Below are 12,136 nucleotides of genomic sequence, written 5' to 3'. Positions count from 1 at the left end.
CAAGCAGCTCCCAGCATGGAAGTGGAGAAGAAGCAAAACCACTAGCCTCTAAGGGCCAACCAGACCCCAGATGCTCCCTCCCTCTGGGGTAGTAATTCCTCCCCTTACTTCCCCATTTCTCAGTCCCATACTCTGTGCCAGGCACTGTGCCAAGCACATTACATACATTATCTCACTCAATCCTCACAGTGCCTGAAAGGTTAGTATTATTATTATGGTAATCTCCATTTTACAGATAAGAAAACTGAGGCTCAGAGAGGCTGTGTGCCCCAAATGAGGCAACTGCTAGGTGAATGAACCAAGATTCAAGTACAGTCTGTCTGACTCCAGAGCTCCCACTCTAACCACCCAGCCCTCTGGTCTTAATTAGAATAGCAATGGAGTCCTTCTTTGGCTCACCATTGGTTTCATGGAAGGCATGCCCACTCTCCTTTCTGTTATATTAGCCTATCCACCTCTCCTCCTCTCTTCAAGATACCTCCTTTTAACTTTACACCCTCCTCCCCTTCAAGATAGGCCACTGGGACCCTCAAAGGGTTTGAACATGGGAGGAGGCAGGAAGACAATAGAATGTGGATGCCATAGAACAGAGTTCCATCTCCAGATCCATCAACTCCAAGCTGAAATTCCCTTAACATCCCTGAGCCTCAGTGTTCTCACCTATACAATGGGAATGTGATAGTTCCTATATCACAGGGTTGATGTGGCGATTACTCAAAGTTTTATAAGGTAGAGGCACAGACTCAGTTCTTGACAAATGCAAGGTTTTTTCCCTTTCCCCTCTTGGTTCCTTCAGGAAGGCCTTTTTATTGCATCCCCAAATCTTGAGAATTCTACTAATAACCCTGGTGAAAGAGACTTTTTGGGTGTGACTATGGTATAAGACACACAGATTTCTTCTTCAGGCTGGTTTCTCTACAGCTGATCCAAATGGAGACTGAGAGGGGTCCTGAAGTCTGGGGTAAGATTGTAGGAAGAGGTCACAACAAGGCAATTCAGCCCATAAAACAAGTTCTGCTTTATTTCACAGATTTAGCCCTCACAGTGTTTGTTTATTTAAGTCAACATTTAGAACTCAGGACATTTCACATGAAACCCAGACTTCAGGAGTCCCTTTGGAAAAGCAGGTCCATCAACAGCAACCTGACAGGCAAATTTATGTAATACCTAGAAGCTGCCTACTTTGGGTGGATGGGTGGGGGACATGCTTCAGTTTGCCACAGTCCCCACTACTTCCCATTGTTCCACATATTACTCTACTCACCTAGCTCAGAGTCCTTCCTGTGGGTTGTAACTTGCCTGCCATGTGTCTTCATTTCAGAACCTGACAGAAAATGACATCCAGAAGTTCCCCAAGCTCCGGGTGCCGTAAGTACTCCCTCTGACACCTTTGGGAGTTTGGGAAACAGAGGTTGGAATGAGGAGCATTCCAGGGGCGCCAAGTCAGTTATATATCACTGTTGATTTGAAAAAAAGTAAAGCAAGTAGGAAAGATGAGGGCAAGGGTAAGGCATGGGAAAGAGAAGTTACATGGTAAGTTGGAAAAAGGAAGTAACAGATCTTGCTCAGCTGGTGTGTTGGATGCTCTTGTCAAAGATAAACCCAACGCTGGACCATATTTTTATTTCCTCTTTTCCCACGAGGTGCTTGGGCCTGTGAAAATAGCACCAGAATCAAGAGACTCATGGTTTCATTATGGCATCATCATTGACTCAGTGGTTTCCACCACTTCCTAAGGATTATCCTCAGGTGCATGGCTTAAATTTTCTGGACCGTCATTTCCAGCTCAGTAAAATGAGAGTTGAACCAGATGAAGGATGGCAGTGGATGTCATTTTGTCTGTCAATACTGACTACTTGGGAATGGTGGCAAGAGGTGTTGTGTTGAGAAGAATCCTGAGGAAAGGGAGCTGTGACTGATTTCTCATGTCTGCCATGGGTGCTGAAATGAGAAGTTGTAATATGTGTATCATGCCATATATTTTTTCATCCCTCTAGTAAAGTTCTCAAATACTCACATACCTACAGGAGCCAGGCAGTTGATATAAATGTGTAAAATGGGCCAGGTTGAAAACACAAAGCCCTATTCATTTATCTTTCATTTTACCACATTTGAATAAAACATGGGTATAGACAAATATTTCTCCACTATAAGAATAATACAATTATAATAACAATAATAATACAATTTTGGTAAAAACAAAGTAACCAACACAAAGCTTGGTTGTTGGTGAACAATAGGGAGTGGTGGGGATTGTGGCAAGTCAAATATCATATGCTCCATTCAAAGAGTTCAGCAGCTACTCAGCTCCAGCCCATGTGGACCCATCAATATACAATCTTCATATTTATTGAGAGTAGCTGTAAGTGTGGCTTTAATGTAATATATATCAATTTTTAAATGTCGAATAAACTATTTTTAAATATTGTAAAAGCCAAAGTAAACATACCTATGGACTAGGTGTTACAAATTTAAGACCTCTACTCTGGACATTCTCTGAGGTCCCTTTCCTTGCTCTAAGGGCCTCAGAACTCATAATGATAAAAAGGAAGTAGGTGGAAGGATTAGGAGGTTGGGAGATCTCATGAGTAGGAAGAAATGCCAGAGTAGCTCAATTAAAGAAAATATTTTTAGCATGACTCTCAGGTTTTCCTTGTTTGGAAGGGTGAAGGAAAACAGAGAAATAAGGATTTGCCTTTGGTGCTGCCTATTTCCAGGGACCAATGTTGTTGAAGATTTCTTGATCTTTCTAAGGATTTCCTCTAACCACATGTGGCTATTTAAATTTAAATTAAATTTTAAATGCAGCTCATCAGAGGCACTAGCCTCATTTTAATATCTACAAATAGCTGGTGACTACTGTATTAGACAGTGCAGATATAAGATATTTCCATGATTGCATACTTGTGATGCTCTAGGGACAAACCATCATTCTATGTAAAGAATTGACCTTAACACACAGTGTTCAGAACTGGTGGCTGGTGGGCCAGACCCAGCCTAAAGGCATGTTAAATTTGGTCCATGCTGTGCTTTAAAATCATGAAAAGTTTCACAAAATTCAGCTTCTTTAGAAATAAATAAAAGATGTGGTAATCCAGGGTCTATATCCTATTGTGGCAATGGCCAGCTGTATCTGACAGCTACTGTCCTGTTTAGATGGGATTCTGCTCTCCAGTTCATCATGGTTCCAACCACTCCCTAGGAGATTATCCTAAGGTGCATCAATCATTAATATCCTATGCATGGAGATGTTGGCTTTCATCAAAGATGAAGTAATAGGGATCAGATTTACTTTCCCACTGAAAATAACCAAAGAACCAAACAAAATATGAAGTAGCAGTTTTCAAGACATTGGACATCAGACAATGAAGGGTAGAAAATAAATGTTGTAAGCCCCATGATTTCTCACTGCTTTGAGAGAGTCTCCAGACCATGATGCAAGAAGCAGAAAGCATAGGTGGAGTCTAGTGGACACCTTGAGTGGAGGAGACAGAGCTAAGAGTCCAGGAATCTAGAGTTCATCGAACAGGTACCAGAGAGGAGAAAGCTACATAGAGAACTTCAGAGGCTTCTTCTTCAGCAGTGTTAATGAGTACATACATGTGAGGAGACTACCTATAGCTGGAAAAACAACTACCCAACAGGATTAGAGGTAACAGTAGCCACTCACAGGGCTGGAAATGGTGCCTGTTTTTACCAGCCAGGCTGGAAAATCTCCAGTCATTGGGTAGAGTAAATAGAAGGATCTTGCCTCAGTAGCAGGGAATAATTAGCCCTAATCTAAAAACTGTTCAGTCCTGCCTAGCAAATCCTAAAAGCAAGACTCAAAAGAATCAAGCTGTTTTCAAGTAACTTAACTGCATCCCAAGACAAAACTTAAAAACATTTATAGGAATGCAAAAATATATATTACTTAACAAAATAAAATTTACAACATTAGCCATTTAATCAGAGACTAAAAGGCATGCAAATAGGCAGGAAGATATGACCCATCATGAAGTGGAAAAACAACATATAAAAACTGACCCATAACTGATATAGATATTAGAATTAGCAGACAAGAATGATATAACTGTGTCTTATATGTTTGAAAAGTTAAGGTGAGGCATAGGAAATACAAAAAGACCCAAATAGAACTTCTAGAGATGAAAATTATAATATATGAAATGAGAAATACACTGCTTGGGATTAACAGCAGATTAGACATTGCAGAATAAAATGTTAGTAAACATGAGGACACAGTAATAAAAAGTATCAAAAATGAAACACAGAAGAAAAAATAATTAAGATGAAACAATGAAAAGAGCATCAGGGAACTCTGGGACAATTTTAAGTAGCCAAATATATGTCTAAAGTCCCCAAAAGAGAGGAAAAAGTATGCACATGAGGAGAGGAAGGAGAGACAGAAATAAAATATTTGAAGAAATAATGAGTGAAAAAATGTCTAAATTGGATGAAAAAATTATAAACCCACAGGTCCAAGAGGACCAACAAACCCCAAGCCCAAGAAACAGTATGAAAAATACCCCAAAGTATATCATGATCAAATTGCTCAAAACCACCAATGAACAGAAAATCTTAAAAGCAGTCAGAGAAAACAGGCATATTACATACAGAGGAATAAACAGAAGGATGACAGCATATTTCTAGTCAGAAATAATACAACTGAGAAGATAATGGAACAATGTTTTAAAGTACCAAAAGAAAAATATTGCAATCTAGAGTTTAATACCCAGCAAAAATGTCTTTCAGAAATGAAGGTGAAATAAAGACCTTTTTAGACATATAAAATCTGAAAGAATTCATCACTAGTTGACCTGCACTATAATAAATATTAAAGAAATTCCTTCAGGCAGAAGGGAAATGATACCAGATATTGATCTGGATCTACACAAAGAAATGAAGAGTGCCAGAAATGTTACCTGTGTGGGTCTCTCTCTATATACTTGGCTCTGAGGGCATTTGAGTTTGCCCTGGTCCCTATACAAGATTAATACTTCATTAATTTAGTGAACTGCTATTGGATACCTACATTGTGTCAGGCTTTTGTTAGTTACTCAGGCTACAAAGATAAGAAACAGAATCCCCACTCTCAGGATACTCACACTCTAATTGGAGGATCAGATCTACAAACAAAGCAATTATGCTATTATAACAGTGCTATAGCACATGCACGTACAAATTTAATGGGAGCAAGAAGGCGGGAGTAATTTTCCCCATGGCACTCTGAGAAGACTTCTGGGAGGAAGGGACCCTAACCTGAATCCTAAAATATGCCAAGAGTGGTCAGACGAAGAATGGATTGCAGGATGTTCTAGAAATGGGGAGCATTTTACAAAGGCACTGTGGATGTGTGTTCAGTGGAACTACCAGTGGGTCAGATGTCTGGGGCATATAGTTGGGAAAGTAAAAAGCAAAAGAGGCTAGAATTACTGATGGGGGTGTGAGTGTCACACTTTATAAAGGTCTCATGAGCCACTGTAAGGATTCTGTGAGTATTAGGGAAGTGAGTGCACCAGGAAGAACATCAAGGTAAATTTGTGTATTGGATCTGTCCAGGGCAGTGTAAAAGATGCTTTACAGGAGGGTTCAGCTAGGGCATGGGACAAAGGTAGGAGATGGTGGACATGGTCCCACTAATGAGATAGGAGCCTCCCCTAGGGCTGTGAGTATGAGGATGGAGGATGGAAAGGATTTAATCAGAACAATAGAAGGACAGAGATAAAGAAGGCACCTTCAGCTTGGGAGATCCTTTTCTTCTTAAGGCTAAGCTCAACTTATGTCTTCAAGCTGTGTTTGAGTGCCTGGAGAAGGAGGTGGGGGTGAGAAGTGGCTGCTAATTAAGGTAGAAGGGAGAATTGTAAACACTCACATTGCAAGTGGGGTGGGGTGGTATATTTCTTTAACTACTTGAAAACTGAAACAAAAACTTGGCCCGTGGTACAATCCCCTCCAATATGTTTAAATGTGTACCTGAGATAAACTATGAGGCCTGCCTAAGGAACACAAAGGGTTAACATGGGGACTGATGGGGAAGAAAGACATCAAGGGAAGGCCCAGGCTGCCCTGATTAAGTGACTCAGAGAATTACTGTCCTCTTGGTAGAAATGTGTAACAAATGCCAATTCCAGCTCTACTTCTAATGGGTGATGTGACCTGGGACACGTCTCTAGACCACCCTCAGTTCCCTAGACTATAAAAGGAAGGAATGAGTTACTTGGACTATAGGTGTTCACTAGTTTTAAATACTATTATTTTAAATATGAACAGCAGACAGGAGATGTCATACTACTTGAAACCTGACTCTCCTCTTCATGAGCTGTGAGACTGTGGATAAGTTATCTCAGCTTTCTGAGCCTCAGCCTCGCCATCTGTAAAATGGGGATAATAGAATCTACCTCAAAGGGTTGATGGGAAAATTAGAGGAAATAACAATATGCATGGACTAAGTGTTAACCATTCTCATTTTATGTAAGATCCTGATTAGCACAATTTCAACATTTTATTAATTATTCTATCCTGCTAGAGAGGGAAGATTAAAAAGAATAGAAAAAGCCTGGGGCTTTGGAGTGGGTGAGATGAAGGTTGGAAAACTGACTCCACCTCCCACCAGCTGTGGGACCTTGGGGAAGTTATGTCCACAGTCTAAGCCTCAGTTTCCTCATCTACAGAAGAGGAAAAAGCTGACTTTCAGTGAGTGGGGAGTATTTAAGGAGCAGCCCACATAAACTGCCTGGTGCCATCTTTGACATGTATGGATATTCAATACTTATTCATTCCATTCCTTTGTATATAGTTTGGTTTGTCTTGATCATAATCTAAAAAGCTATGGAAAAGAAACCATACTTATGTATAGCAGACCAAAACAGGATTACACTCTTCTGAATATCTCTATTTCCTTGCCCCATGCTTAATAAATCAGTATTAAATAGATTGTGTAAGAAGGCAGATTCTGGTGACAAGGGCTCTTTCTGTCTGTAAAAATAGTCACTCTCTCAGGACATAGTTAATCTCAAGACACCTCCAACATTGTAATGGAGGAGAATTTTTAAAGAAAACACTGAAGGCTCCCTTTATGGAGCCTAAATTAAACCTGATGGTACAGCTGACAGAGGCCTTGTGAAATCGATAGAATTTATGTAAAAATCTACTGATGCCTATTTGGAGTTTATTCAAGAAGGAGATGTTATACATAAGTTTTATATTTAAATCCACAGTGTAACTTAAAAAAACAAAAAGAAGGGAGTGATGGGGTGGATGGTGTAGGCAACAGATAGGAGTTAGATGATTCTCCTTACATTCATTCTCACGGTTCCCATTATCAATAGTAGAATTAGGCTGGGAAATCTAAGATCCAATCAGAGAAGTAATGCAGAAATATTTGTTTAATTGGCTGTCTTCCTGGTAAAGCTATAAGTCTCCCAATGGCAGAGATGGTCTCCTGCCCATCTACTTAGAATCTACTTCTGTACCTGAGACAGGGAAGGAGAAAGGAGGGGAAGGGAGAGACCCAGAATTGAAAAGAACGTTCTTGTACCTGTTAAAGAATGTGACCATCCGTCTGCAGACCTGAAACAGTGACGAGGCCTGTCTCCAACACGCTCCTTCCCTTTCCTGTTCATTGGCTAATCCCTGCCCGGGTACCTGGCCCTCCTCAGCGTTCGCTAGTCCATGAAAGGTGACTCCTCTCCACTGTCACCCCTTCCCTTCCAGTGCACATCCAGAAACTTTACTTCAGGGCTCAGCTCCACATCAACACTGGCATGTGGCCTTCAATGAATACGTCCCTCAGTCCCTCGCCTTCCTTACTGGTAAAAGTGGGAATGAGTATACTTGTCTACCACACAAATGATCAGAGGCACAAGTAACACACTATGTATAAAACTGTAGGGGTGGGGGACTGGGTGAGAAGTGGGAACCATACTGTGCCCTCAAATGATTCTTTCCCACCCACATGTGGTTCTCTAGCGAGGCCTGAGATGCTGCTGAAAGGCCACTTCCTTAGTCTTAAAGACAACATCTTGGCTGCTTCTTGGCTTCTTGCATGACCAGGACAAAATTTGGAAGGTTTGGCTTGGTTCAAGCAGGCTGATCTTGAAAGGTGGAGTGCTTTGTCCCTTTACAGAAGGATATGTGCAGTGACAGCAGGATGGAGAGTGAGGCTGTGGCGGGGAGGCGGGGTGGAGAGCTGACCTCGGAGGCCAGAGGAAGTGGGAGCACTGGAGGGAGGCAGACTGCTGCCCTGCCCAGGGCCTGGGGACCCTGTCGTCTTGGGAGGGAACAGCCAGCAGTCTGGACTCTGAGCTGAGGGAGCAAGCCTCCCACTGTGGCGGGGCCCTGTGTGAGAGGAAGGAGGAAATTCAGTTCAAAGCTCTTACCTTGAGAGCAGTGGTAAGAAGTACACTTTACATTGTCACCCAGTACACAACTACAATATAGACCACAAAATAGACAACATAGGCCTCAAAAATAGAATTTTCATGAGACAATACCTACTCTTGTGCTGTGTGGTCTGAAATTTTCCTTCCTTCCTTCCTTCTTTTTTGCCTGCCTTTCTTTTAATTTCTTTCTTTTTTACTTCTTGCATGATCAGGAAAGTTGACTTCAAGACCCACTAGTGGGCCTTCACTCACAGTTGGCAGAGTACAAGGCACCACTGAAAGGGAGAACTGAGGGGATACATCAAAGACAGACTGAGACCCCTCATTCTCCCTCACTCCCCTTCCTCACTCTCTTCCTAATTACAAAGTTCCTTCTCCCTCTCTCCCTCCCTCTCCTCCTCTTCTTTTGTCTCCTTCTCCTCCTCCTTTTTGTAAAAACAATTGCACCAGTGTGAAGCATAGCAGGATTTATTTCATAAGAAATAAGAATCCCCTGGGGGCTGGTGGATGTTACCAATCCCAGGCCTTTCCCTAGAGAGTCTGATAAATCTAGGGTGGGCCTGGCAATCCATGTCTGTAACAGGTGCACCCAGGTAATCCTGATGATCAGGACCATCAGGGCTTCCCTAATCAGGTCCAACCCCCTTATTGTGCTGATATGGAATCTGGGGCCTCCAGAGGACAAATGCCTGGTCTGAGGTCACACCCTTGGAGTGGGTACTGCCTTTGGAGCAGGACATTGGAGTCAGACTGTGCCTGCAGGTTCCGTACCTAGTACATCACCAGGAGAGACTCTAGACTAAGCAAATGAAGACTGACCCTCATCATGCAGCAAGTTGGGGATGCAATTGGGCTGGGACCCAGGTCCTCACAGGATGCCACCTTTCTGCAATGGCCTGACTTCCTGTGGGAGGTTCAGTCCCATTTCCAGAGCCAGCTCATCCCTCAACCAAAGGGAAGCAGAGAGAACTACTGTCTATGGCTGCCCAGCCCCCTCTGCCTCTTTTCCTGGTCCTGAGTGAGACCTAGGGTTTGTGGGGAGGAAGGAGAATGAGTCACCTCCAGTCACTCACTGTCACTTGGCCCTCCAGGGGTGGGGTGCAACTTTGAAGGTTTGCACACAGCAGTATCAATCACCTTCCTGCCTTGACCACCAGCACTGCCACCCTGTCCACCTGTCCACCAGCCCCCCAGCAGTGGTCCTGCTGACTTGGAAGGTGTTCTCTAAAGCCCATAAAATCAGGAGGACCCTGGGAGCCCAAGTTTTGCTGCAAGCTTGACTGCTGGGCCCCACACTGCTCTCTCTCTGCTCTTTGCTGCTCCTATGTTGGGGCCTGTGGTTTGGCATTTCCTTCCTTAGCCAGTTAGAGCCTCAGCAGCCTCCAGCCTGGCTGTTAGAGATACTGGTGAGAAGTGACACCGCAGAGGGTGGGAGGTCTTTTGAAGACCATGAGCCAGTCAGAGCCTTGCCAGGCTCTGTGGGACGGAGGCCTTGAGGTGAGGCCCCACCTCCCTCAAGTCATTGCTGAAATGTCACCTCATCTTTGAGGACTGATCATTTTAAATTGCAGCTGCACCCATGCCAGCACTCCATGCCCCCTTCCCCAGCCCCCACCACCACTGTACATGTATATACACGGTACATGCTTCGAATTTCACCTCCTAAAATATTCATTATTTATCGTCTGTTTCTCTCCACCTGCACATAAGCTCCGGGAGAGCAGAGCCCTTTGTCCGCTTTGTTTACTGATGCATCTTGAGCACCCAGCAGAGTTCCCGGCACTTAGGAGGCCCTTAATGCATATTGTTGAATAAACGGGTGACTGAGTAGGAGTGGCTGCTGCGGGCAGCACCACTGACAAGGCCATGATGCAGGACACTAGCAGGGTTCCCAGACTGTTTTGTAGGAGACCTTCCATCTCAAATGCGCATCATCTTCTCCAAAAAACCACTTAAGGGAGCCAAGAACAACTGTGTCACAAGCACTCCTGTCAGGAGGCGACTAGGAAGCCCCACTCTTGCTTTAAAGTATCTCCTCCTCTGGGTGGTCACTGAAGTCTGAAAGTCCAACAATGACGTATTACAGAGGATTAAACATTGCCCTCTCTAATCTGTCCCCTTAGGTCCCCAGCATGGCTATCAACATGCATTTATCCTGTCATTCTAATGAGGGCCCCAAGCAGCAGCTCCCTGGGAGCATGGAGAAGTGGGGAAGTCAGGGAGGGGTCTGCAGGGGCCAGAAGGAAGAGGGAAGTGGCTGATGCTCAGGAGTGCCTTTGCTAATGAGCAGGTTTGTTTTAAAACAAATTTCTTACCTTGAGATCGTCATTAATCAGAAGGAATGTAGATTGCGGGTCATTCTCACAGATGGGCCAGGGACTCACAGTGTCACTCCCAGGAAGCTCGCAGCATAAAGAGAATTAACACAAGGATGTGGTGCTTTGAAAGGGCATCTGCTTGGAAATGAGGGAGCCTGGCTTGTGGGGCTGGTGTGTGTTGGAGAGAGGGGTGGCTTTCATCACTAACCTTCTATGTGGTTTTGGGTACTCACTTCTTTTGTCTGGGCCTTTGTTGCCTCCTCTGTAAAATGAAGTTTGACGAGAAAATCTCTGAGGTTCCTTCCAGTTGCCTCAAATCTCTAGGACACACTGAACTCATTTACTAATAAAGTCCCCTGGTTCTCATCAGTGGGTGCTAAGGGACGCTGGAGTCTCATGTCCTGGAGGTTCAAGAGACTGAGATGAATGCATGTTGCTAAGGCACGCTTGAAATGCAGCCCTGATGGCAAAGGCCCTCTGTGTCCTGGGGTTTGGGAGTTTGCTATTTCAGATACGGAAGTAACTGATGATTAAGGGTGTCTCCAAGGGTCTTGCCAAGGCTGGCTTCAGGGGATGGGTGATTCAGGGAGTCCTTCACTCTGCGTGCTGTGCCTTTACTGGAAATACTTCTCCAAGTTTCTGTAAGAATCCCTGTCACCAAATTAGAGTCTGGAGAATGGAAGGTGATGACACACCAAACAACAGCCCACTAGAGGTTGTGATAAGAAATATGCAACAAGTGGCTGATTCTTCTAAGTCTGGGAGATGGTTTGAAGATTCCTGCGAGCAAGAAACCATAGGATGCTAAGCCAAGATTCAGGGGATTTCAGCCACAGGAGTAATGATATAATTAAACACACAGCCATAGTATCCAGATCCTAAGGATACAGAATTTTGGAGGAGAGAGAAGCCAGGTGTGAGCTGAGACGTCTTTAAGGAGGGATTCTGAGCCAGACCTTGAAGGCTCAGCCAGACACAGATCTGAAAAGCGAAGAGAGGGCTTCCTGGGCAGGAGTGAAGGATCAGCAAGAGCAAGGTCTGGCACGGGAATGAGGTGACACATTCTGGGAGGAAGTGAGGAGCAGAGGGTCCCCACGGAGGTGAAGGAGGGAGCCTGGCTAAAGGCCACAAAGAGGAGACTGACCAACGCTGGCCTAGGTACCCAAGGTTATAGAGATCAGGGTACTTCAGGGTCAGCAGGAAGGTTGCAGCCAGGAGATGGTTTCATCTTTTCATTTATATCTTTATCTTGTAGGATTCTCAGTAAGTTAAGTCAAGAAATCAACAGGAATGAAGAGAGGAGGAGCATTTTCACACGCAAGTGAGTGGGGCAGCCCAGGGCTTGGTGTAAGGAAACAAGAATTTTCAAACCCATGTGGAACCCTAAAAAGGAGGCACAGAATTGTTTTTGTACCACTTTTTGACCTGTGGTGATCC

General features: G+C 43.9%; 1 protein-coding gene across 1 annotated transcript in view; it reads left to right on the top strand.

The window, feature by feature from the left end:
- The window catches only part of LCP2 (lymphocyte cytosolic protein 2), a 45,743-nt gene that overhangs the window by 8,137 nt on the left and 25,470 nt on the right, over positions 1-12,136 (top strand). Inside the window, exons 3-4 of the mRNA XM_063088102.1 lie at positions 1,322-1,368; positions 11,955-12,020. Of these exons, the coding sequence (XP_062944172.1) occupies positions 1,322-1,368; positions 11,955-12,020 (113 nt within the window). The remainder of the gene's footprint in view (positions 1-1,321; positions 1,369-11,954; positions 12,021-12,136) is intronic.

Source organism: Cynocephalus volans, chromosome 2 (assembly GCF_027409185.1).
Source record: "Cynocephalus volans isolate mCynVol1 chromosome 2, mCynVol1.pri, whole genome shotgun sequence".
NCBI lineage: Eukaryota > Metazoa > Chordata > Mammalia > Dermoptera > Cynocephalidae > Cynocephalus > Cynocephalus volans.
Note: the sequence above shows the minus strand (reverse complement) of the source record. Positions and strands in the feature narration are given on the sequence as shown.